This window comes from Saccopteryx leptura, chromosome 6, assembly GCF_036850995.1.
Source record: "Saccopteryx leptura isolate mSacLep1 chromosome 6, mSacLep1_pri_phased_curated, whole genome shotgun sequence".
NCBI classification, from domain to species: Eukaryota; Metazoa; Chordata; class Mammalia; order Chiroptera; family Emballonuridae; genus Saccopteryx; species Saccopteryx leptura.
The window spans coordinates 14783880-14811742 of NC_089508.1; the positions used below are offsets into that span (position 1 = coordinate 14783880).

At 42.1% G+C, this 27863-nt stretch overlaps 1 protein-coding gene across 9 annotated transcripts in view; it reads left to right on the forward strand.

The window, feature by feature from the left end:
* The window catches only part of EML5 (EMAP like 5), a 140550-nt gene that overhangs the window by 52613 nt on the left and 60074 nt on the right, over window positions 1-27863 (forward strand). For all 9 annotated transcript variants that reach the window (XR_010751982.1, XR_010751983.1, XR_010751984.1 and 6 more), the window contains exons 11-19: window positions 5147-5314; window positions 5945-6051; window positions 6560-6678; window positions 8440-8626; window positions 16526-16631; window positions 18008-18101; window positions 19150-19250; window positions 26019-26221; window positions 27059-27170. Coding sequence is in view for 6 of the 9 variants with exons in the window: in XM_066387935.1 (XP_066244032.1) it covers window positions 5147-5314; window positions 5945-6051; window positions 6560-6678; window positions 8440-8626; window positions 16526-16631; window positions 18008-18101; window positions 19150-19250; window positions 26019-26221; window positions 27059-27170 (1197 nt within the window). In the remaining 3 variants the exon portion in view is untranslated. The remainder of the gene's footprint in view (window positions 1-5146; window positions 5315-5944; window positions 6052-6559; window positions 6679-8439; window positions 8627-16525; window positions 16632-18007; window positions 18102-19149; window positions 19251-26018; window positions 26222-27058; window positions 27171-27863) is intronic.

Consider the following 27863-nt stretch of genomic DNA (forward strand, 5'->3'; position numbering starts at 1 on the left):
TTATCCTGGTCTGCTTCTGCACAGCCATATCGCAGCTTGTCTGAGCAAAATCCGACTTTTCTTGAAATGAAAAACATCGAGCACCCTGAGTTAGCTAACACTGAGTGGCTCCTGAAGTTCTACTATCTCGTGGACATGACTGAACATCTGAACCAGCTCAATGTGAAAATGCAAGGCTTTGGAAATACAGTCTTATCCCTTCAACAAGCAGTGTTTGCATTTGAAAACAAGCTGGAACTCTTCATTGCTGACACTGAAACAGGTCGTTTACTACACTTTGAAAAACTGGGAGAGTTTAAAGATGCATGCACAGCAAGTGACCCTGCTCAACATCTTGATCTCCAGCAGCTAGCGGGCTTCACATCTAATCTCCTGCAGTCATTCAAAGCGCGCTTTGGAGAATTTCGTGAGCACACTCGTCTTTTTAAGTTCATCACCCATCCACACGAGTGTGCAGTGGACAGCGCCGACCTGGTTACATCCCCGATGTCTCCGTCAGAGATTTTGAGCTACAAGCTGCTGACCTGAAGGCCTCAGACATGTGGGTGAATAAGTTCAAGTCACTGAATGAAGATTTGGAGAGACTTGCACGACAGCGAGCAGAGGTGGGAAGAAATGAAAAAACTTCAACCCGTTGACCAGCTGTTTGTCAAAACTTGGAACACGCTTCCCGTCACATACCACACACTGCAGCGTGTGAGTATTGCTGTACTGACAATGTTTGGCTCTACATATGCATGTGAGCAGTCTTTCTCACATCTAAAGAACGTTAAGACCAACCTACGATCATGTTGAATGGATGGAAGTCTCAACGCCTGCATGAAGCTCAACCTCACCACGTATCAACCAGACTACAAAGCCATCAGCAAAACCATGCAGCACCAGAAGTCACATTAATGGTAAGAAGTACTTTATTCATCATTGGTTAGCAACAGCATAACAACGTTATTAAAAAGAATTCAGAGCTTACTGTACTTTAAAAGTGTTGGTCTTACATCAAATGCACACATTTACTTGTATTTAGTGTTAAACATATTGTGTGGCTCTCACGGAATGACATTTTAAAATATGTGGCATTCATGGCTCTCTCAGCCAGAAGGTTCCCGACCCCTGTTTTAGAGCATCCAGCACCTATAGTCGATTCAGGAATAATTTTCATCTGGTTATTGATGAAAGCTTTGGGCTAGTGTTGAAATGCAGTTTAGCCTGGTCCTGGCCGGCTGGCTCAGTGGTAGAGCGTCGCCTAGTGTGTGAAAGTCTCGGTTTGATTCCCGGCCAGGGCACACAGGAGAAGCGCCCATCTGCTTCTGCACCCCTCCCCTCCTTCCTCTCTGTCTCTCTCTTCCCCTCCCACAGCCAAGGCTCCATTGGAGCAAAACAAAAGTTGGCCCTGGACGCTGAGGATGGCTCCATGGCCTCCGCCTCAGGTTGCAGCAGAGCAACACCCTACATGGCAGAGCATCACCCTCTAGTGGGTATGCCAGGTGGATCTCGGTCGGGCTCATGCCAGAGTCCATCTCTCTGCTTCCCTGCTTTTCACTTCAGGAAAAAAAATGCTGTTTAGCCTGACCAGGAAGTGGTGCAGTGGATAGAACATTGGACTGGGATGTGGAGGACCCAGGTTCAAACCCCACGGTTGCAGGCTTGAGCATGGGCTCATCTGGCTTAAGACAGGCTCACCCGCTTGAGCACAGGGTTGCTGGCTTAAACATGGGATCATAGACGTCATGACCTCACTGTCTCTGGCTTGAGCCCAAGGTCGCTGGCTTGAGCAAGGGGTCATTTGCTCTGCTGTTTACCCCTGGTCAAGGCACATATGAGAAGGCAATCAACAAAGAACTAAGATGTCACAACAAAGAATTGATGCTTCTCATCTCTCTCCGTTTTTGCCTGTCTCTATCTGACCCTTTCTCTGTCTCTGTCAAAAAAAAAAAATGCAGTTTAATAAAAGGTGATTTGGGGAACAGTTTTATTCAAACAAGCAATCCACTGCTGTCAAACTTAAGGGCTCAGTTTTTCCAGAAGCCTAAGCTGGTTGTTTCTGTTGTGCCTTTAAAGTGGTAAGTTCCAGGCCCTGGCCGGTTGGCTCAGCGGTAGAGCGTTGGCCTGGCGTGCGAGGGACCCGGGTTCGATTCCTGGCCAGGGCACATAGGAGAAGCGCCCATTTGCTTCTCCACCCCCCCTCCTTCCTCTGTATCTCTCTTCCCCTCCCGCAGCCAAGGCTCTATTGGAGCAAAGATGGCCCGGGCGCTGGGGATGGCTCCTTGGCCTCTGCCCCAGGCGCTAGAGTGGCTCTAGTCGCGGCAGAGCGACGCCCCGGAGGGGCAGAGCATCGCCCCCTGGTGGGCAGAGCATCGCCCCCTGGTGGGCATGCTGGGTGGATCCCGGTCGGGCGCATGCGGGAGTCTGTCTGACTGTCTCTCCCCGTTTTCAGCTTCAGGAAAAAAAAAAAAAAAAAGTGGTAAGTTCCAGAGACTGCCAGCTGTGCCTAAGAGGCGTGAGCTTCCAGGGCCCCGTGGAAGTGCAGAGACAAGTAATGCTGTGTGCTAATCAAGGCAAGCCGAGTCTAGCAGCAAGAGCCCCCTGTTTCTGGATCGCACCACAGAGGACATGGGAGGCACCAGGCACAGCAGATTTCATTGTGACTCAGGATGCTACTTGCCTAGTTTGAAGCTGTGAGATTCAGTAGGATAATCATGGTGATCTTAATCTTAGACACTGCTTGTCACTGTTTCACATGCTGACCTCGATGCAGAGACAAAAATACTTTCATTTTCCTAGTTTTCTTAGGTGAATGAGTTTCACTGACACTTTTAATCTTTTGCAACGAGGAAGACCGTTTTTTTATTGCACAGTAATTTCTTTTCATTTATAAAATGTGTAATAGTTTTCTGAATTGCCGTGGGAATATTTTACCAGAGTCTTGGAGAATTAGTCTTGGTCAGTCACTGCTTCAATATATAAGTATGAACTGTTTCTTTTTATTCCTGTGTTAGAAATTCTTTTTATGGTAAGAGTTTTTATTTCTAGGCACTTGTGACTCAGCTTGAGATTATGGAGAGGTAATTAGGAATGCAGAAGACAGGCTGCCACTACTGCATATTTAAAGGAAGGGATTACTGGAAGCATTTTAAGATTCTCTGTTCACTAAATTTACATACTTGTATAAAGTTAGTATTACTAGAAAACCGTCCTTTGGATTAGTTATGAAGATGTGCATTATTTCATACATTAAGTTGCGCTACTGAAGTTCTTAACCAGGGTCAGAAAGATATCTAAAAAGGAAGAATTAGAAGTTGTTTGTTTGTTTTTCACCTTTAAATGATGGGCTTTATTTTTTTTTTTATTATCTCCGTTTCTTTTTTTTTTTTTTAATTGAATTTGTTACGGTGAGACTGGCTTTATTCCTAAGACTCTCTGGTGCCTAAGAGTACTGACAGGGCCCCATCAAAAGAAGTAGGAGCCAGAGTTCTCTTGACAAGAAATAGACATTCTCAGATGTGAGTGGTGGATGAAATCTTGCCTCATCGGACTTTGCTTGGTGAACAATCACAAGTTATTCATCTAGAAAGTTATTGACTTCTATTAAGCTACAAAAAAAAATTATTCCAAAAACAGTAGCATTACTATTCAGCAGCAGTAAATTGTAATTTTAGATGAGTTTTGGTTAAATCTTTTATGTTTTGTTTAAGATGGCTAGCCCTAAATTCATGGCCAATGTGAAGAATTTTCCTCCAGATTTTAAGTGAGGGGGCTTTATCATCTTAACATGTAAGCCTTCTATAACTGAATATAAAACTTTTAAAATGTTGTCAAAATGAAGCCAAAGATTATGTATCCAGTGCACTTTAACAGGATATGCATATGTTGCCAAATATCAGGTTTATCTAAGCAGGATATAGACAATGTATTCTGAACTTAGAACCACCGAAATGGTTTCTGTCACACAGATTTTTAGAAAACTAACCTCAAAGTAACACAGTTTCTTTACAGTTGACAAGGTCTGGTGCATGGTACCTTAACCAGATGATATAACCTCGCATCATTAGTGATAGAATGGTGCCCCTTGAACTGATGCATCCAGAAGAAAACATGACGTCGCCCATGCCAAAAACACAGCGTCTGAATCTAACCATGAAGAAGCATCAAAGGACATTACACGAAATGTAGAGGTTTAAAAATGAGTATAAAGGACAGTTGTTAGACAATTGGACATATTTTATTTTCATTGATATGCTTATTACATTGACTGATTTTTGTATGCTGAATCAACCATTGTTTTCCTGGCAGAAATCCCATTTGGTCATGTTGTGTAATCCTTTTTAGATGCTGCTGTATTATGTGTGCTAGTATTTTGTTGGTGACTGAAGTTTTAAAAGGATCCTGTGGCCTGCCTGACCAGGCGGTGGCGCAGTGGATAGAGCGTTGGACTGGGATGTGGAAGGACCCAGATTCGAGACCCCGAGGTCGCCAGCTTGAATGCGGGCTCATCTGGCTTGAGCAAAAGCTCACCAGCTTGGACCCAGGGTCACTGGCTCCAGCAAGGGGTTACTCAGTCTGCTGAAGGCCCACGGTCAAGGCACATATGAGAAAGCAATCAATGAACAACTAAGAAGTCGCAACGCGCAACGAAAAAATAATGATTGATGCTTCTCATCTCTCTCCGTTCCTGTCTGTCTGTCCCTGTCTATCCCTCTCTCTGACTCTCTCTCTGTCTCTGTAAAAAAAAAAAAAAAAAAAAAAAGGATCCTGTGGCCTCTGGGACTAAGAATCGTGGGGGTGGAGTAGACTGGTTGAATGTTACTCAAGGCCAAAAGCCTGAAATCAAAACATTAAAATACTTAATATGAAATCAGTTGATCCTATCTGGCTACAGGCTTTTTCCAAAGCAGCGAGATCATGCCTCACAGCCCTGTGGTCCTGTTGAATTATATTGTGGATCATCAGAACAAAGATTTATATCCCTTGATATAGATTCAGTCATTTCTTTATCCAGCAAATTTTTATTTTAACCTTTTTTTCCTTTGATCATAATTAAGATAATGGAAAGAGGATATATTGGTTCAGGTAGAGAAATTGGTTTTTGAAGTGGTATTTTTGTGTGTTGGCATTTGTTTATCAATTTAAAGGTTTATTTTTGTTATAGGAGCCAAGTTTAAAAAATATATTGGCCATTCAGCTCACGTAACTAATGTCAGATGGTCACATGATTATCAGTGGGTTATTTCTATTGGTGGAGCAGATCACTCTGTCTTTCAGTGGAAATTTATTCCTGAGAGAAAACTGAAAGATGCTCTTCACATAGCACCCCAAGGTGAGTAGTAGTACGCACTGCTTAAACGATTTCTGTCAACTAACTTTTTAATAACCCTATAATAAATTTTACTATTAAAAGTTAATTTAGCCTCATAAGTTAATGGTATAGTTTATTAGTAGAAATTTTTAATTAAAATATCAGGTCTATATGTTTAACGTTAGATGTCACAGAGAATGAAGTATGAAGTACTTTGGGTTGCATTTTGATCTATCAAATGATTAATGAAGAAACCGCTACATGAGCAGAACAAACGTTTCATGTATTCTATGAAAGACAGGTATTTAGGTTTCATATATGGTTCTTTTTGACAAAAATGATAATCATGGTATTGTCTAGCTACTTTGCATGTTAATTCTAGGTTATCTTCACTTATATTTGCACAGAGGCTGAAATTTGACATAGCAGTCATTGGGGAGCCAGTCGAGACTTACAGGAGCTGTGAGTTTGCAGTGAGGAAGATCAGCTGTAGGGCAGTTTACTGACATCTGTGTCACTTGTCATTTCATTTGATTGTCTTACGCCTGTCTCCATGTCAGTTGGCACAGTCAGCTCTTAATCATTTTACCACACTGCTTTGAAAACAGATCTTCTCTAAACAAATAATGTTTCATTTTTTTAAAATTACAGAAAGTCTGGCTGACTCGAATAGTGATGAGTCAGATTCGGATCTGTCTGACGTCCCGGAACTGGACTCTGAAATTGAACAAGAGACACAGCTCACTTACCGTCGGCAGGTAATTTTTATTATCAGGCCATGTTTCCCTGAAAAAGTCTGGTTTCTTCTTCATCTGGCTCCCTGTTTTTTCCTCATCTATTAATATTATCTTTTGTGGTTTTTAATTTTCTAAGAACTATGTGGCCATTTGTGTTTCCTCGTTAAGAGTTAAAGTACACTTTTGTGAAATGTCCTTTAACAAGAAGTGCTTGATATATTAAGTGTGCCCATATTGGATTTGCCTATAGGCTTTTATCACACTACAATTATATTTATTCCCTTTAAAATATTTTTTTAAGAAGGACAAAAATATCCTAGAACACTAAATATGTATTTGTCATTGTGATACATAGAAAATGTAAATTAGTTCTTTCCAAGAAAGTAAATTTCATAAAGTACCTTCCTATTTACAACAGTTGTTAAAACCTGAGTGATCAGTAGTAAGCACAGTATCTGAAAGTTAAATTAGGAATCTATGAAAACCTCTGTTAATATATATTGTAAAAATATTTCTGCATTATTTCAAGGTTTACAAAGAAGATCTACCTCAGCTTAAAGAACAGTACAAGGAGAGACGGAAAAGTGGGACTTCGAAAAGAAGAGAGCGGGCTCCCGGAAACAGTATTCGGTTACACTTTATTCACGGGTATAAAACAATGATTTTCCATTCCTGTGTTTGAATTGTGGCTCACCTTTATTAGCTGTGTGACTCTAAGACAGTCGCATAACCTCAGTGCCTCTGTCCCCATCTGGACATGGAACAGTAGTGCACACTCTGTAGTGCCCCTAGCGTTCTGAGGAGTACTAAGTAAACAGTTGTAGTGACTTAGACTGTCGTCTGCCACACAGTAGGCTCTATGTAAGTGTTTATTAAATTAACAATTTGTCTTACGAAATGTTTATATGTATAGAAATGGATCTCTTGTCTTTAAACAAATGACTATATAAGAAATTATCATCTCCCGTAAATATGTTTAATTTGGAATGATACTGGGCATTCATTTGGCCTGAGTATTTTGGTCTTCATATTTTAATTTCAATAAAACACAGTTTCTAGATTCTTAGAACATTTGACAATACAGGTCTCACAATTCATCCTGAAACAACAGATTCACCAGTCTGACCCTTTTTTCCTCCTTACCCAGTGATCATTTTCTTACCTGACTGATAATGCTTCCAAGCATTTCATAAAGGATTTATTTAGCAAAAATATTTTTTCTCCCATGTTAATAGGCAGTATTTCTATGCAGTTTTATTTTATGAATTGGTTTTCTTTAAAGTGCAAAGAAAGGTTACTATAAATGACATAGTAGTAACCATTTTAAAAAGATTTGGCTACTTTTTTCTGGATTAGTATATTTTTAAATCGTTATTTGAACTTATTTTTGAGGCTCTGGCCAGTTTCCCCAGTGTTGGCCTGGCATATGGACATTCGGGTTTGATTCCTAGGCAGAACATGCGGGAGAAGCACCCATCAACTTCTCTCTCCCTTCCTCTCCCCTTTCTCTCTCTCTTCCCCTACCACAGCCAGTGGCTCCATTGGTTTGAGCATGGCCCCAGGTGCTGAGGATGGCTTGGTTGGTCCTAGCATCAGCCTTAGGCACTGAAGATAGCTTGGTTATTTGAGCATCAGCCCCAGATGGGAGTTGCTGGGTGAATCCCAGTCCAGGAGCATGCGGGAATCTATCTCCCCTCCTCTCATTAAAAAAAAAAAAAAAGGAAAAAGAAAACATTTTTGGAAAATATATTGTATTCTTATAGTTTAACGATGTATATAAAAGGGTACACTTTGAAACCCTTCTTCCTGCCTCTGCCCCCTAGCCATCATTTCCCCTGTACCAGGGATAATCACTATTACTTAGTGCCAGAAATATTTATGCATATGCAGACAAATAAAAATACATTTTTTTCGACCTGGAAATGCTGAGGTCGCTGGTTCAAAACCCCGGGCTTGCCTGGTCAAGGCACATATGGGAGTTGATGCTTCCAGCTCCTCCCCCTTTCTCTCTCTCCCTCTCTCTCTCCTCTCTAAAAATTAATAAATAAAATTAAAAAAAAAAAACCTTTAAAAAAAATACATTTTTTTCTATAACCTTTTACTTATGAAAAGCATATATTTATATTTTATAGAATACAAATTTAGTACTGTCCTTATATGCAACTAGTAGTGTACTGTATACATTCATCTGTACCTTGATTTTTTTCATTTAATATTATAGCTATTTGCAATCAGAACAATTCATGAAAGTTTATGTGATCTGAGATTTTGTATTTTGTTTTATTGGCTTTGATCTTGTAAAACTAGAAATTGAGTAACCCAAAAGGTACCACCTACTTCTCCACTATAGAGTCCATATTTGTCAGATAAAAGGCCAAAGTTCATATTATATATGTTTTCTATATTTAGCTATAGAGGTTATGACTGTCGAAGTAATCTGTTTTATACTCAAATTGGTGAAATTGTGTACCACGTGGCAGCAGTGGGTGTCATTTATAATCGACAACAGAACACACAGCGCTTTTACCTGGGGCACGATGATGAGATTCTCTGCCTGGCTCTTCATCCTTTGAAAGACTACGTGGCAACAGGCCAGGTAGGTCCTTTGACAAACTATGTTATACAAGAGAATGGTGGCCTTAAGAACACATTAGATCAGCTGTATTTAATTGATACCTTCAGAGCATTTTACCCAGAAGCAGCAGAATATACATCCTTTTTAAGTGCACATGGGCCATTTTCTAGGATAGAACACATGGTAGGAAACAAAACAAGTCTTAATGAATTTAAGAAGATTGAAATCATGTCAAGGATCTTCTCGGACCATAATGGGGTGAAACTAAAAATCAGTCACAGGAAAAAAACTGAAAAGCACACAAAGACATGGAAGCTAAATAACATATTACTAAAAACTGAATGGGTTAACAATGAGATCAAGGAATAAATCATTTGTTTCATGTCGAGACAAATGAAAATGAGAACACAACACCCAAAATCTACGAGACATAGCAAAAGCAATCCTAAGAGGGAAATTTATAATATCACATGCCAACTTCAAGAAACAAGAAAAATCTCAAATGAACAATCTGACCTTAAACTTAAAGAAGCTTAGAAAAGAACAAGACACAAAGCCCAAGTGAGTAGAAAGAGGGAAATAATAGAAGAGCAGAAATAAACAAAATAGAGACTGAAAAAACAATACATAAGGTCAGTGAACCCAACAGGTGGTTTTTTGAAAAAATAAACAAGATTGACAAACTTTCAACTAGACTCATCAAGAAAAAAAGAGGACCTACCCAAATAAATAAAATCAGAAATGAAAGAAGATATGTAACAAAAGACACCAACGAAGTACAAAGCATTGTAAGAAAATATTACATACAGCTTTATGCCAACAAATTGGACAATCTGTATGAAATGGGTAAATTCCTAGAAACATACAATCTTCCAAAATGAATCAGGAAGAATCAGAATCTGAATAGACATATTACAGCCAGTGAAATTGAAGCAAATAAATAAACTCCCAGCAAACAAAAATTCTGGGATGGATGATGTCACAAATAAATTTTACCAAACATTCAAAAAAGAGTAACACTTATCCTTCTCAAATTATTCCAGAAAATTCAAGAGGAAAGGAAGACTCACAAGCTCATTTATGAGGCCGGCATTATCTTAACTCCAAAACTAGATAAAGACTACAAAGAAAAAAAATTATAGACCAATATCGTTGGTGAACATAGATGCTGAAATCCTCAACAGAACATTAGCATACCAGATTCAGCAATACATTAAAAAGGTTATACACCATGATCAAGTGGGATTTGTTCTGGAGATGCAGTATCGGTACAACATCCACAAATCAATAAATATAATACACCACATAAACAAAATGAAGGATAAAAATCACGTGATCACATCAATAGATCCAAAAAAAGGCATTTGATAAAATTCAGCACCTATTTTTGTTAAAAACTCTCAGCAAAGTGAGAATAGAGGAACATACCTCAACGTAATAAAGGGCATGTATGACAAACCCAAAGTCAGTATCATACTCAATGGACAAAAACTATTAGTGTTGACCCTGGCCGGTTGGCTCAGTGGTAGAGCGTCGGCCTGGCGTGCAGGAGTCCCGGGTTTGATTCCCAGCCAGGGCACACAGGAGAAGTGCCCATCTGCTTTTCCACCCCTCCCCCTCTCCTTCCTCTCTGTCTCTCTCTTCCCCTCCCGCAGCCAAGGCTCCATTGGAGCAAAGTTAGCCCGGGCGCTGAGGATAGCTCCGTGGCCTATCCTCAGGCGCTAGAATGGCTCTGGTTGCAATAGAGCAATGCCCCAGATGGGCAGAGCGTCGCCGCCTGGTGGGTATGCCTGGTGGATCCCGGTCGGGCAGTCTGTCTGACTGCCTCCCCGTTTCCAGCTTCAGAAAAATACAAAAAAAACCCAAACAAACAAACAAAAAACTATTAGTGTTTCCCTTAAGATCAGGAACAAGACAGGGATACCTGCTCTCATCAGTCTTATTCAATATAGTACTGGAATTCCTAGCCACAGCAATCAGATGAGAAGAAGAAATAAAAGACATCCAAAATGGAAAGATATAAACTATTATTATTTGCAGGTGACACGGTATTGTACAATATATAGAGAACCCTAAGGTTTACTGAATTCAGTAAAGTAACAGGATACAAAATAAATATGTAGAAATCAGTTACATTTTTTTTGGTATTTTTCTGAAGTTGGAAACGGGTAGGCAGTCAGACAGACTCCTGCGTGCGCCCGACCGGGATCCACCCAGCATGTCCACCAGGGGGCGATGCTCTGCCCATTTGGGGCATTGCTCTGTTGCAACCAGAGCCATTCTAGCACCTGAGGCAGAGGCCACAGAGTCATCCTCAGCGCCCGGGCCAACTTTGCTCCAATGGAGCCTTGGCTGCGGGAGGGGAAGAGAGAGACAGAGAGGAAGGAGAGGGGGAGGGGTGGAGAAGCAGATGGGCACTTCTCCTGTGTGCCCTGGCTGGGAATCAAACCCGGGACTCCTGCACACCAGGCCGACGCTCTACCACTGAGCCAACCGGCCAGGGCCAACATTTTTTTTAATGTCAGAAGGGTTTGTTTATTTTTTATTTATTTTTGGTGTGTGTGACAGAGACAAAGACAGAGAGAGGAATAGATAGGGACAGACAGGAAGGAAGAGAGATGAGAAGCATCAGTTGTTTGTTGTGGCACCATAGTTGTTCATTGATTGCTTTCTCATATGTGCCTTGACTGAGTGGCTACAGCAGACCAAGTGACCCCTTGCTCAAGTCAGTGACCTTGGGCTCAAGGTAGTGAGCCTTGCTCAAACCAGATGAACCCATGCTCAAGCTGGCGATCTCGGGGTTTCGAACCTGGGTCCTCCACATCCCAGTCCAATGCTCTATCCACTGTGCCACCGCCTGGTCAGGCTCATTTTTATACATCAATAACAATCTATCAGAAAGGGAAACCAAGAAAACAATACCATTCACAATTGCTTCAAAAAGAATAAAATACCTAGGAGTAAATTTAACCAAGGATGTGAAAGACCTGTACTTAGAAAATTATGACACTGAAGAAAGAAATTGAAGAAGATACAAACAAGTGGAAGCATACTATGTTCATGAATAGGAAGAATTCATATCATTAAAATACAGATGGCCAGTAGACATGACAAGATGCTCAATGTCACTAATGATCAGAGAATGCAAATTAAAATCACAATGAGATATCACCTTGCACCTGTCAGAATGGCTATCATCAGTAAATTAACAAACAAGTGCTGGTGAGTGTGGAGAAAAGCCAACCCTTGTGCACCACGTTGGTGGGAATGCAGACTGGTACAGCCATGGGGGAAAACAGTGTGGAGTTATCTCAGAAAAATTAGATATGGAGCTGCCTTTTGACCCAGCAATCCCATTTCTAGGAATATATCAGAAGAATCCTAAAACACTAATACAGAATAATTTAATCACCCCTATGTTCATTGCAGCATTATTTATAATATCCAGGATTTGGAAGCAGCCCAGGTGCCCATCAGTAAATGAGTGGATAAAAAGCTATGGTACATTTACATAGTGGAATGCTACCTGGCCATAAAAAAGGAGGGCAGTCTTACCTTTTGCAACAGTATGGATGGACCTGGAGATCATTATGCTGAGTGAAATAAGTTAGAGAAAGACAAGTACCATATGATTCCACTCATATGTGGAATCTAATGAACTAAGAAGCTAACTAGAAACAGACTCATACACAGAGAGCAGACTGGCAGTTGTTGGGTGAGGGGATTCAGATAAGAAAGTAAAGGAATAGAGCAAAAAAGGACAAAAAAAACCCATCATAGACATGGACAACAGTGTGGTGATGACTGGGGAGGGGAGAGAAAGGGAGGGTGTAAGAGGAATAAATGGTGATGGATGAAGACTTGACTTGGGGTGGTGACACACAGTTCAGTGTGCAGAGAGATGTGTTGAAGGATTGGGCACCTGCAACCTGTATAATCACATTAACCAGTGTGACCCCAATAAAATCCAATTTAAAGAATTCAACCATGTTATAACAGGCTGGATAGGTTAGCTCTTCGTTTCACTTTAAAGTTAGATAAGTACTCTTTTTAAAAGAAAATCTATCTTTTGTATTCTAGGAAATAAAGAATTCTTTAGAATGGAATTTTATTTTCATTTTACTATCCCAACTTTTTTCCTAGTTTTTCTTAGAGTTGTAATTAATATTATTTTAATTTCAATTTGTAATTAAAGAACTCTGGCTTCTTTCTGTGAGGACAAAATATTTTTTTAAATTTGTGAGTAAAAACTATAGAAAACAAAGACACGAAATATGATTTCTTTGTTATCTAAAATGATAAATTATCTAACAAATGTTCTATGACAAACAGGATGGCTGTGCTTTTGTTTTACAACCATGGTAGAAACCTATTCAGGTTTGCCAAAGTACAAAGCAGACATACTGAAATAAAAGACACTGAGAAGAGTCTTAACTGATACTTCTCTATCTGGATATTCTTAGGTAAATTTATTAGACTTACTGTCTAAATTCATTAGCAGGCAATTCTAACTCTCCAAATTCCTCTTTTTACCTCTTTGCATTTACCTCCTCGTAACCTATGCTCCTGCCTTCTGAGCTATTTAAAATTTGTCCAACATGTGTAATGCTCTCCCTTTGTTCCTTCCCTTTGGAAAGTTCTTCCTCTTCACCTCCATTCAACCTGCAACATTGTCTAATTCTAAACTTAGGTTCGAAGTAACATACCTGAGAACTTGCCCTCCCCTCCCTTCTCCCCCCTCTCCTCTCCCCTGACTGACGTGTGTGCTCTGATAATACACTATCATTACTTCATCCAGCACTGAGTGTGGTGTTTAAATTCAAGTTTCTCCACTAATAGCTGTGGGAAAATTACCTAACCTCTCTATGCCTCAGTTTCCACATCTTTTAAGATATGATACCATCGGTTTCTATCCATTGAGTTGTAAAATGTTAAATGAGTCAATCCTTGTAAAGTGTTTAGACCAGTTTCTAGTATATAAGTCAGTTCTCAGTAAATGTTAGTCTTTATCATCATCATTGTCATCGTCATCATCTCCATCTCCAAATAAGATGTCAAGTAGGCAATTGAGCCTGACCAGGTGGTGGTGCAGTGTATAGAGAATCAGACTGGGAAGCAGAGGACCCAGGTTCAAAACTCCGAGGTTACCAGCTTGAGCGTGGGTGCATCTGGTTTAAGCAAGGCTCACCAACTTGAGTCCAAGGTCACTGGCTTGAGAAAGGGGTCACTCTGCTGTAGCCCCACGGTCAAGGCACATATGAGAGAGCAATCAGTGAACAACTAAGGTGCCACCATGAAGAATTGATGCTTCTCATTTCTCTCCCTGTCTGTCTGTCCCTCTTTCTGTTTCTCTCTCTCTCTCTCTCTCTCTCTCTCTCTCTCTCACACACACACACACACACACACACACAGGCAATGGAAAGTGTAAGTCTTGAATTCAGAAGAAAAGTTTAACAGCAGAGTTTAGGAGTCATTTGTTGATGTAACTATTGAAACTGGGAGTTTCGGGGCAAAAATATAGACTGAAAAGACCAGAGATTAAAGCCAGGAGTTTATAGTTAGGAACAATTGATGAACTTTTGAAGGAAACTCAGTAGAAGAGTCAAGGAGACCATAGAATCAGGAGAGTGTTTCTGTGAAGTCATCGAAAGTCTCAGACTTTGCAGAAGTTACGCAGAAAGAAAACTGACTGTCACTGGTAGCATTTGGCTGAAGAACTTAGTGAAGAATTGGTTTATTGCAGTGTTGTCTCTATTGTCTTTATATTAAACCAATCTCAAAATTAACAAGAACTGGCCATCATATTAGTTATTTCAGGATTTGCCTTTACAGGCAAAGCTTTAAAAATTTCTTTATCCTTATAGTTAAAGAAAATGATTTTTTGAGTCTAAAGGGATAATTAAGAATCGATAGTTTGGGTGCTGTTCTGTGCTCTGCGCTCACAGAAGGCAGTGACAGGAAAATGAAAATGCTCTGACATCAAGTAAGTGCCCCAGGCAAGAGTCAGTGAGACTGAAAGAAGGGTGGACGCTCCTGTTGGCTGCTGAGCACCTATGGGTCACGGCAGGAAAGTGAAGTGGGTTGCTGATACCGAGAAGTCATGCTGAGAAGTAATTTTGAAAAGGGAAGATGATCCCGGTGACAGAAAAGAGGATTGGAATTTTACTGGACGAGGGTGCAGACCATCCGAATGTCTTGAGTGTCGAAACTGGCTGTCAGCTCTCTGACGATCAGACAGCCAACCATTCTCCAAACCACTGTGAAGGGACCAGGAAGAATCTTATGGTCAAGGATATTAAAAGATATAGGAAAGAGCTGGAGAAAGAGGGGAATCTTCTGGCAGATACAGATGAGAATGGAAAACCCCTCTATTTGGACTTTTGTCCCGGTCATCTACACGCTGCCCAGTGACTACAGTGTGTTCGTGGAGTTCAGGAGAAGCCCTCCAGCATCTGGACCATGAAACCCTGTGGCAAAGCCCAGGGCAAGGGCGTCGCATCTTTCTGATCAACAAGCTGTCGCAAATCAAAATGTGGTCCTGGGACAGCGAAACCTCTTCATTTGTGTCTCAGTCTAAGGAATCCTACACGGTCTCTCTCTTTGTCAACAACTCATTACTAATTGGCGCTGGGGCCGAAGTGCCAGTGATGAGCAGTGGCCAGCACTGCCTCGGGTGCTGTGGCCACATCATCACAGGTGACGGGCTGAGAGCCCGGGCCGGTGGCAGTTACCCGTCCCCATCGCTCACCTCCAGCACCGCCAGCGATCGGGTCCGTAGGTATATAACCTGATGAGCGACACCCTCGACATCGTGGTCCCTAATGACGAAGTTCCAGACTGTAAATGAACAAGTTCTGGAGGAAGTCTTGGCAGTTTGGGAATTCTGTGCAGTGAAGAGCTGGTGTAGGATGACCGGGCTCACTGAGAGCTGAGCAGTCACTGAGGCCAGTCACTGGGGCCCAGAGGTATGCCGAGGCACTTGGGGACAACTGTCCTCACCACCTAGACGTGACCACCGGGGAGGGCAAGACTCCAACCTGGACCCACCCCGCCCTGCACACAGGCACTCACTTAAGACCTGTTTAAAAAAAAAAAAAGTCCTGGCCAGTTTGCTCAGTGGTAGAGCGTTGGCCTGGCATACAGGAGACCCGGGTTCGATTCCTGGCCAGGGCACACAGGAGAAACGCCCATCTGCTTTTCCACTCCCCCTCCTTCCTCTCTGTCTCTCTCTTCCCCTCCCGCAGCCAAGGCTCCATTGGAGCAAGGTTGGCCCGGGCGCTGAGGATGGCTCTGTGGCCTCTGCCTCAGGCACTAGAATGGCTCTGGTCGCAACAGAGTGACGCCCCAGATGGGCAGAGCATCGCCCCCTGGTGGGCATGCCAGGTGGATCCCGGTCGGGCGCATGCGGGAGTCTGACTGCCTCCCCATTTCCAACTTCAGAAAAATAAAAAAATTTTAAAAAAAGGACCTGTTTTGAAATTTCCTTTTTCTAGAGCTTTTCCCTTTCTTAAGCCATGAAAATGAATAAAGGCTCTTCTTTAGGGGAAAATAAAGAATTGATAGCTTACCGGTGCTTAGGCAAACATCATAAACCAAGTTTAAAGGCGGGTGCCGGCGTGCTGCAGTAGATCTGCTTGTTCACGGCCTACAGTGGGTGCTTGGCCACGTGACCTTCGCTGATGAAGTGGGGCTTTGGGACTCACATAGCTGTAGCACATTGCTGGAGGCACTGAGCCTGGCCTCTTTAGCCTCTCAACAAATGGAGGAAAAGCGTCACATATACAATCTGCTCTATAGTTTTCATTTGATAAATGTCAATAGCAAATACAAAAATGGCTATAAAATCTGTTTTATTCCCTTTTAAAAGGTCTGAAAATAAATAATTTTACAAAATGATTTTTACAGTTCTTTCTATTTTAGGTAGGTAGGGATCCCTCAATCCACGTATGGGACACAGAAACCGTTAAAGCATTGTCTGTATTAAAGGGCTGCCACCAGTATGGTGTCTGTGCCGTTGATTTCTCAGGTAAGGCTGGTTTTTATCCCAGTAAGAATGATCAAAATGCAGAGGCGATGTATATAGTATTTTATTCTGAATTAGTGTTGCCTAGACTTGTCAGATGTGCATATTCTTATCCTGACCAATAGGGACTGTGTAAGTATGGGTTTTCTGGCTTTCTTGTAATTCAATTAGTGAAAATTTTGATACCCATTAACATACATATGTTTATTAAAATAAAAATGTTTGTCTACATAACATCTAAAATCATCTCAGTTACTACTCCTGGTACGTAGCCCCCACTTCGGCAGAGTCTGGTCTCGGGGACTTACAGCCACGGTGGAAGTGCTTAGGGTGAGAGCTCGGGGAGGAAGAGGCGAGGGCCGCATGCTGCCTCCGTGACGTCCCTCATTCCCACGAAGTGACCGCTGCAAGCTGTCTCCTCTGAATTCAGATCGGGTCAGCTCTGTGCCATACACTTAAAAGTTTAACAATTACAGACAGATCAAAATACAGAGCAGATCTACAAGGAAAGCTAGGGTGTGGAACAGGAAACAGGGAATACCATTGATAGAGAACTTTATTTTAAGAAACAGTAAATTTGTGCTTTCTGCTGCTCTGACTGAAGTGATAGTGAATTATTCATCGTAGAGAGTTTTGGAGGAAATGAGTATGTACACATTTAGGGATCTGCTAAAAGTCAAGAAACAAGAGAATGAATGGCAGACTAACTAGTGAACAAGGAAAACACCACTGGTAGCAATAAGGAACTGACTGGGGTTTTTAAAAGTATAGCAGACTGGGAAACATCATGGTTTGAGCCTTTATAGCTTGTAAATACATGCACATCTGTCAGCATGACGGACTGAGCTCAGTCGTTTGTCTCACTCGTTCATTACTTGTTGCTTGGTGATAATAACAAAAGAATTGTCCTTTACTAAAAACAGTCATACTAATGGCAATATGTGTTTGTAACCTGCATCTCTTTCATTTGATTAAATTTTTAAATCATTGTGAGGTTTTATATTACAGTAGAGTTCTGGTGGTGAATTTAATTGAAGTAAATCTTTTCTTTCTTTCTTTCTTCCTTAGTTTTTCCATTCCTCCTCTTTTTTTTAAATTTCCTTTTTCCCACTTTTCTAATCTTCCCCCTTTCCTCCATCTCAGCCTGGAGGGTAAGGTAAACAAAATCAGAGAGAATGTCAGCAGATATGTTTAGATGCATTGAGAAACAATTCTTTTCTCCTTAGAAAGTGTAGGGTTTTTTTCTAGCTGTATGTACACCTAATATTGAATATTTTATAAACTTTTAAATCTGGTGCTGTGGTTTTACAATTTGTACTGAATGGTTTTTACTTTCCGAATGTAATGGTCAGCGCGTCTCTCTGGTTATACTTCCGTAGCGGACGGGAAGCGCTTGGCTTCAGTCGGAATAGAGGACGGCCACGCAGTCGTGCTGTGGGACTGGAAGAAGGGAGAGAAACTTTCCGTAGCAAGGTAGGGGGCAAGTGAGCATCTCATTGCCAAGTCCTGACATCCCTTTGGACTAAAAATTTTTAAAAATTAGGGACAGCTGTGAAATCAAGCAAACATGTAACCTTTTTCTGTTGCTGCCATCTTTATCATCATCAAATAACTAATATAATCATGGTAAAAGGACGAATGATTTCAGGATTCATTTGTAGGTGTAACCCTTGAGAACTTTTTTTAATGTAACAAAATAGCTATCTAAAATCTCCGTTTACAGGTAGGGTGCATTTTGCCGTTTGATAAGCAGTTATATAGCTATTGCAAAGCATGATGAAATGCTCACATTACATGTCTGAGTGAAAGAAGATACCTACATACACACATATTACAAAGGGCCTATAAGTTTTTTAATTTTTTCTGTTATACTTTTTATTTTCTAAATTTTCTACAATGAGCATGTTATTTTTATTATAAAAATATTTGCAATTTATTTGAAGTAGGAAATAGGCAAGTGTCAGACTTTTTCTTTTAACTTCCTATTCCTTAAAGTGAGGCACCAAAGCACTTTAAAAATAGATAAATGCTTTGTTCAGAGTATATATACAGTGTCCAGATAAAAGAGAGTTTAAGAGAAGCTTTGTATTTGGAAAGGCTCGGTTAAACTATTAATATAACAAAGTATTTTTAAATTATCTTTCACTCATTCATGCCACAAATAACATTCCCTACGCATAGTATAGAGTAGGTACCATGAAAAGAAGTTCAGTTTTTAACTGTTCTTATCTTTTAAGATTCTGTTAGAAAGAGTTAATAGGAAATTAAAATGATAAAGAAACAAATGTACAAATGCATGATTACATAGCCCACAGCTCACCTGAGAGACAGTGGACCAGCCTTTCCGTGGAAGCACGATGGGGTGTGGTGTAGGCAAAGATTAGTGTGGGAAAGGGCTCTCTGTGTTCTGACTGAATTTACTGGGGTGACACTGGTTAACAAAATTACACAGGGTTCAGCTGCATAATTCTACAAGGAGAGCTTTATCTTATGAATTAAAACATTTTGGTATTTATTTCAGAGGAAGTAAAGATAAGATTTTTGTTGTAAAGATGAACCCATATGTGCCTGACAAATTAATTACCGCTGGAATTAAACACATGAAATTTTGGCGTAGAGCAGGTAAGGAAGCGCCTCTTTTTATTTCTTTGAAATTTAAGAAATGACTACTTTTCAGACTGATTTAGCTAAGTGTGAGGTGATAGTGTAGACTGGGTCCTGGACAGAAAAGAGATGGTGGAAAACCAGGTGATATCTGAGTGAGATCTGGAGTCCAGCTAATAAAAATGTATCAAATATGTTCGTTTCTTAGTTTTGAAAATAGTCTGTAGGGATGTAAGACATCACTGGGGAAAGCTGAGTGAGGAGTACTGTGTATGAGATCACTGTGTTCTCTTTGCATCTTTTATGAAAATCTAAAACTATTCAAATTAAGGGTTAATTTTTTAAAAAGTGATGATGCACAGTTGCCTTGGCATATTTTAAACAAAAGATTTATTACATCATCATTTATTGGCTGCATTGATGTAGCATTCATATTTGCGAGAGGATTAACTGCCTGATGTGCAGACTCCTTTTTTCTGTTAAAGATATTTTCTAAAATTTCTTTATGTGCTATGAAACGATATGGAAGTGGAATGTTGACCTGTGGTGGCGCAGTGGATAAAGGGTTGACCTGGAAATGCTGAGGTTGCCGGTTCGAAACCCTGGGCTTGCCTGGTCAAGGCACATATGGGAGTTGATGCTTCCTGCTCCTCCCCCTTCTCTCTCTCTGTCTCTCTCCTTTCTAAAATGAATAAATAAAATTTTTTAAAAAATTATAAAAAAAAAGAAGTGGAATGTTTTATTACTTTAGTTATTTGTGACTGTAAATTAGTAGCTCTGGAAGAACTTGACATTTCAAAATGAAAATGTCTCTTTTTCACATACATTAGTATACTTATAAATTTCAGCAATTTGACATCAAAGTCTCAGTACTCTTAAACCTTTCAGATAAAATATGTTAATATAGGAAGAAGTGAAATGTTTATTAGAAAATAATAGGCTTTGTGAAGACATTTTCCAAGTTCAAGTGACTTTCAAAGTGTAAACCACATAGGACACAGAATCAGTTTTCAGACTTGAATTTAATACTTCATCCCAAACTCATCAGATCATAGTGTGTATACATTCACAAAGTAGAGGGAAGTATTTTCACATTTGTAATTTTCATTCCTATACATTTAAACAAAACTTTTCATTTTAGTATCTTAGTCACTTGGAATTTTAATTACCAAGCAAGCAATGCTTATTATTTCTGTCTTGAAAAAAACCTATAACTTTTTAAAATAAGAGACTTAAAGTAAATAACATTAAAATGAAAAGAGTTACAATCGAGTAACTTTTTTCCCTTAAGTTTGATAAGACACAGAGTAGACCTGACACTGAGCGGTGAAAGGATGAGAGGTAGGACTTTGGTGTGCATGTCAGCCTTCCTCGCCTTGAGGTTCTGGTCCAGAGTCTAGCCAAGTGGGAAGTAATTAGCCACTTGATTAGTCTGAGTAAGTGCTGTCTAACCATTTGCATGTAAACTAAGTTAAAGACGATTTAAGCCTGAGGCTAAGAGAGAGATTCTTACCTCTGGAGAATTCCAAAGTATGAGTTGTGAGTCTCTCCCCTAAGGAATTTGCACTCGCTTCCATGGCTGATGGGGGCAGGGGCCATTGAGAGTTTTGTGGATGCAGCAGTGGCATGACCTTGTTTATTTCGTGTATCAGAAAACCCAGCTAATGCTTATCTAAACCGGAGGGGCAAACTCTTTCTGTAAACAGCCAGAGAGCAAATATTTTGGACTTCCCAGGCTCAGGTCAAGAACGTGACATTGGCACTCACGGAACAAGAGGGAGACTGCCTGTCCTGCCGTACCAGTTTACACCCCGTGGCCATTAACTGGAGACATTCTTTCCCAGATCACCCTGCTGGGGTGAAGGGGGCTCCCGGCTGTGGTGGGGGGCCATGGTCAGCTTCACTGTGCCCAGGGACCATGTGGATCCCAGTGCATCCTGCTCCCGGACAGACCTGCCTTCTCAGGCGGGCAGCCGGCCGAAGGCGAGGCAGCACCTGCCGTGATTCCACTGCTAGGGACCCAACAGCTGCGTAGCGAAATCCTCCACTCACAGATAGTGACCAGCTCAAGTCCTGGGCAGCTGCTGGCTGGCAGCAGAGGTGAAGGAGACGGGCGCGAGGAGCAGAGGAGGGCACAGGTGTGGTCTGTGCCGCGCACAGCAGCACCGTGCACAGCTGCTCCAGCGGGAACGTTCAGAAGCGGGGTGGCAGGGTTCGGCCCTCAGCCCCGGGCTTGCCCAGCCTGCTCTGGACGGTCGTCTGTTCTAGTGGAGGCCAGAGTCTCACGTGGGCGCTGGATCCCTTCCCCTCTCACTTGCTGGAGGACCTCACTCCGCCTCTTCTTCCTTTCTCCCCTCGTCCTCAGTCTTCCGCTGCACTTTCCCTTCAGCGCACGGTGTGGGGTTACTGCTCCGTCTAGAGAAACACGACCACGCAGAAACCCTTTCACCTCTGCCCTCCAGTCGTTCGTCAGTTTCTCTTAAGATGTCTCCAAACGGTGGTGTGCCCTTCCAATTGGAAAATACGCTCTTCTCCTTTCTCTTGAGAGAAGTCAGTCTGGTTTGGGGTTTTCTTTACCACGCCACCTGCCTGCCCTGCCAGGCGCACTGTCCACTCTGGCCGCCACGTAGGGAGGTGCCCGCTCTCCGTCATCTTCGTGCCGCCGCCCGGGCGGTGCTGCCTTTGTCCCAGCTCTGCTGACTGACGGGCCGTCGGACTCTTTCTGTTTTTGCTGCTCTGCAGTTTACTGCAGTCCAGAAATCGGAAGGAGCTGTTATAAACGATGAGACAGGTCTGTCGTTGCACACCTGTGTTTTTCCTCTCATATAGAGCACAAGTTACATCCTGACAGTGGCCAGTGCTGCTGCCTCGTGCTCCTCCGGCCCCGTCTCCCTCTCCTGCCTCTCGCCTCTCCTGCTCTCCCTGCTCCTCTGCACAGGCCTCCCCAGCTGTACCGGGAAGACTCCTGCCACGTGCCTGTGTGGGGCCTTTGCACTTGCTGAGCCTCTGCCGCCAGCACTCTCCTGAGTGACGTGCTCTTGCTGGCTCTCAGGGTCGCTCAGATGCTCCTCTCAGGGAGGCCTCTCTCGGCCCCCGACTTGGAATGGGCCCTCCCATTGCTTGTCTCCTTTCCTGCTTACACTTCCTCCGGAGCTCCCGTCAGCCTATGACATGCTGTACACTCTGCGTGTCAGAATTACTGCCTGTCCCTCTCCAGGAAGCCCCGTGAAGGCAGGGAATTGTGCTGTTTGGTTCATAGCTGAACCCTAGTACAGGGGTCTGGAACCTATGGCTCGCGAGCCAGATGTGGCTCCTTTGATGGCTGCATCTGGCTTGCAAACAAATCTTTAATGAAAAAAAAAATAACGTTAAAAATATAAAACATTCTCATGTATTGCAATCCATTCATTTCTTACCACTCATGTTCAGGGTTGCAGGTGGTTGGATCCAATCACAGCTGTCCTCCGGGACAACACCAAATTTTTATTGGATAATGCTTAACATACATGGGTCGTTGTGAGGTCAGGAAGTAAACTTCCCTCCTTTTAGTCAAGTAGTCAGCTAGCTAATTGCAGAAACCCTTTTGATGAAGAAGATGGCTAAAAGAAAAAAAGATGAGGAATATTGTACTTTTCAGCAGGAATGGACAGAGGAATTCGCCTTTGTGGAGAGAGCAGGTTCTGCAGTGTGTCTAATATGCAATGATAAAATTGCATTGATGAAAGGGTCAAATATAAAGCGGCACTTCAACACATGCCATACTACATTTGCATCGAAATACCCAGCGGGGGACAGCAGGAAGAAAGCATGTCAAGAGCTACTGTGCAGAGTGCAAGCTAGTCAGCAGCAACTCCGTGTTTGGACCCAACAAGGTGACTGGAATTCGGCTAGTTTTACTGGTACTTTAGCAATTGTGAGAAACAGAAAGCCCTTCACAGATGAGGAGTATGCCAAAATATTCATGCTAGATGTTGCCAATGAACTTTTTGACGACTTTTCTGATAAAGACAAGATAATCAAACGAATAAAAGACATGCCTCTGTCGGCAAGAACTGTTCACGATTGTACTATCATGATGGCAAATCAAACTGAGGCAACACAAGTGAAGGACATAAATGCAGCACCATTCTTTTCTCTCGCTTTGGATGAGTCAACAAACGTAAGCCATTTATTCCAGTTCAGCGTGATTGCAAGGTATGCTGTCGGTGACACACTATGTGACGAAAGTCTTGCTGTTTTGCCTTGAAAGAGACAACAAGAGGGGAGGATTTATTCAAGTCTTTCACCAAGTTCGCTAAAGAAAAAAATCTACCAATGGATAAACTTATATCAGTGTGTACTGATGGTGCTTCATGCATGGTGGGGGAAAAACAGAGGATTCGTAGCGCTTCTACGTGAATATGAAAAGAGACCCATCCTAAGTTTTCACTGCATCCTACATCAGGAGGCACTCTGTGCTCAGATGTGTGGCGAGCAGCTTGGTGAGGTGATGTCGCTGGTCATTCAGGTGGTCAACTTTATTGTTGCCCGAGCTTTAAATGATCGCCAGTTTAAAACACTGCTGCTGGATGAAGTTGGGAATAATTATCGTGGTCTGCTTCTGCACAGCAATGTGCGTTGGTTGTCGAGGGAAGGTGCTCAGCTGTTTCGCAGCTTGTCTAAGCGAAATGCAAACTTCTATTGAAATGAAAAATGTCGAGTATCCTGAGCTAGCTAACACTGAGTGGCTCCTGAAGTTCTACTCTCTCATGGACATGACTGAACATCTTAACCAGCTCAATGTGCAAATGCAGGTGTTGGAAATACAGTCTTATCCCTTCAACAAGCAGTGTTTGCATTTGAAAACAAGCTGGAACTCTTCATCACCGACATTGAAACAGGTCGTTTACTACACTTTGAAAAACTGGGAGAGTTTAAAGATACATGCACAGCAAGTGACCCTGCTCAACATCTTGATCTCCAGCAGCTAGCAGGCTTCACATCTAAATGTGAATGACTGCACAGCTGCAGTCATTCAAAGTGCGCTTTGGAGAATTTCGTGAGCACACTCGTCTTTTTAAGTTCATCACCCATCCACATGAGTGTGCAGTGGACAGTGCTGACCTGAGTTACATCCCCGGTGTCTCTGTCAGAGATTTTGAGCTACAAGCTGCTGACCTGAAGGCCTCAGACATGTGGGTAAATAAGTTCAAGTCACTGAATGAAGATTTGGAAAGACTTGCACGACAGCAAGCAGAGTTGGCGAGCAAACACAAGTGGGAAGAAATGAAAAAACTTTAACCTGTGGACCAGCTGATTGTCAAAACTTGGAATGCGCTTCCTGTCACAGACACACACTGCAGCGTGTGAGTATTGCTGTACTGACAATGTTTGGCTATACATATGCATGTGAGCAGTCTTTCTCACATCTAAGGAATGTTAAGACCAACCTACGATCACGTTGAACGGATGGAAGTCTCAACGCCTGCATGAAGCTTAACCTTACCACGTATCAACCAGACTACAAAGCCATCAGCAAAACCATGCAGCACCAGAAGTCGCATTAATGGTAAGAAGTACTTTATTCATCATTGGTTAGCAACAGCATAACAACGTTATTAAAAAGAATTCAGAGACTTATTGTACTTTAAAAGTGTTGGTCTTGCATAAAATGCACACATTTACTTGTATTTAGTGTTAAACGTATTGTATGGCTCTCACGGAATTACATTTTAAAATATGTGGTGTTCATGGCTCTCTCAGCCAAAAGGGTTCACGACCCTTGCCCTACTACTTGGAGTAGTGCCTGGCATGTGTATTTTATGAATAAATGAATAACGAGTTCAACTGGAAGAACGGGCAAAAGACATCGGTAGGTAATGAATAGTCAACAAGAATAGGAAAAGAGAAATCTCATTAGTAATCAGAGAAGTGCCGATTAAAATCACAACCAAATTCAGTTGCCAGCCCTCCTAGTCTGGCAGTGCAGGTGCTTCTGAAAGGCGGAGCAGAGCCCATTTCCCCAGTGAGGGGAGTGTAAGTTGTGCCTCGACTTTGGAGGACAGTTTGGCAACACATGATAGCTCTCGTCTCTATGCTGTTCCCTTCGCACGTGCCCTGCACCCTCCTGGGCATGCCCAGAGGGCCCCCTGCACTCGGACAGAGAGACCCTTGCACAAATGTGTAAAGCAGCACTGTTCTCAATAGCAGACACTTGGAAGCAACTTAAGTGCCTATTAATAAAAACTTGGACAGACTGTGTTATGTTCACATAATGGAATGCTATGTTGTTAGGAAAGTGCGTTTTCTAGAGATACAAATCAGTGTTTATAAAACTCCATAGCAGATGGTTGGTGAAAAAAGCAAGTTGCAAAAGAATACATACAGAACAGTATTTACAGAAAATTTTAAAACAAGAGAAATAATGTGACATTGCCTAAGAATTCATAAATAAGCACAGAAAGCTGTGTGAAGGACTGCATGAGACTAGTAACACACTGAGGATAGTGGGGCTCGGCCCCACAGAAAACTAATCAAAAGTGTTGAGGTCTACCTTAAAACTGCTCTAAAAGGTGCTGGCTTCTGCTGGTTCAGAAAGCCACGCCCTGAAAGCAGCCGTCAGCGTGGCCGCCTCGGCCAGGCGAGGGGAGGGGCTGCCCGGTCGCTCATTGAGAAACTGTGTTTTCCTTGTTAGCTCTTCTCACTGTTACTTGTCTTTCTATTCAGTAACTGTAGAAAAGACATTTTACGGCTTTATAGTTTTAGATATTTGGAAAGTGGTCCTTTTGTCCTTCTCTTGTGAACCAGGGGGAGGACTGATCGGAAGGAAAGGCTACGTGGGCGCGCTGGGGAAGGGCGACACGATGATGTGCGCCGTGTACGGGTGGACTGAGGAGATGGCTTTCTCCGGGACGTCCGCGGGGGACGTGTGCATCTGGAGGGACATCTTTCTCGTGAAAACAGTGAAAGCACATGATGGGCCCGTGTTCAGTATGCACGCATTGGAGAAAGTAAGTAACCCAAAGATGCTCCGTGTCGGACAGAATCTGACCGTGAGGAGCATTTGCACAGTAAAGGACGTTGGCACTCAGCTTAGCTGAGCCACTCAGGAACGGTCCGTGGGCTGGTCCTCCTGACCTTGTTTTATTCCTCTTTCACATTTCTGAACCCAGAGTGAAATAGGGCTGCTGTTAAAAAAAAAGAAGTTGAACAGCACACTTACTATGTGTCAAAAATTGTTTAAGAGCTTTATATGTTATCACCATGTCCTCTGAGGTGGCTACGGATATTATCCTTTTTTTAAAAAAAAATGAATTTATTGGGGTGACACTGGTTGAGAAGATTATGTAGGTTTCAGGGGTACCATTCCACAACACATTGTCCACTGCACGACGCGTCCACCACCCCAAGTCAAGTCCCTTCTCTCACCGTGTGCCCTCTCTTTGCCTCCTGCCCCTCCCTCCATCATCCTCACTCCATTGTCTGTGTCTGAGCTGCTTCCTCTCAGTTTAACCCCTTCACCGTCACCCTTGCTCTCTAAAGGATGGGGCATGAAGCTCTTGGAGCATGTCTGTAACCTGCTAGAGTAGTAGAGCTCCCTTCTGGTTCCAGATGGCAAACAAGCTTTTAAACTCCTGTCCTAGAAGTAGGACGTTAGTGTCTCTGTAGATATTTTTGTAGCTTCCATATTGATCTGTAAAAACATCCAGTGGATTCTTAATACTATTTTCCATTCATTGCATGCAGTAACTTTTGCCTATAAATGTTCTTCTAGAATTTTTCAATACAAAGAAGCTTATTTTTAAAATATGTAGACCTATATTCACTTGAAACTTTTACTTTTATAGGGATTCGTTACTGGAGGAAAAGATGGTGTAGTAGCTCTTTGGGATGACTCCTTCGAAAGATGTCTCAAGACCTATGCTATAAAAAGAGCTGCTTTGGCCCCGGGATCTAAAGGTGATTTGAGATTTAATTTACTTTGTAGGAAAAAAGGAAAACGGCTCATTAGCACATGTGGTCACTGAGGTGGAGAGCACGGAATACACTTTTCCTCCTTTACTGGAAAGGAATCAGGGTTCTAGGCACTCAACTGAACAACAGAGTCACTGCTCTGTCCTTTCAAAACCCATTCTCTGGGATATACGCGGTGCATTATTAACCAGGAACAAGATTAGTAATGTTACTTTTTAACATTTTTAATTTTCCAAAGGAAATTGCCACTTACCACCAATCAGGAGTTTGTTTGCAAACTTGGTGTTTTGTTTCACCTGCAAATATTAGAGGAAAAAAAGCAGTTGTCAGAATGGTAGTAGATCTGGGATTATATAGAATCATACGATTGTAGTACTGTATATAGGTAGTACTTACTTTTTTTTGGATTTTATTTGTTATTGATTTTAGAAAGGGAGGGGGAGAGAAGAGCGGGAAGTATCTACTCGTAGTAGTTGCTTCTTGTATGTACCTTGACCAGGCAAGCCCGGGGATTCAAACTGGCGACTTCAGCATTCCAGGTCAACACTTTATCCCAGGGGTCCCCAAACTACAGCCCGCGGGCCACATGCGGCCCCCTGAGGCCATTTATCCAGCCCCCGCCACACTTCCAGAAGGGGCACCTCTTTCATTGGTGGTCAGTGAGAGGAGCATAGTTCC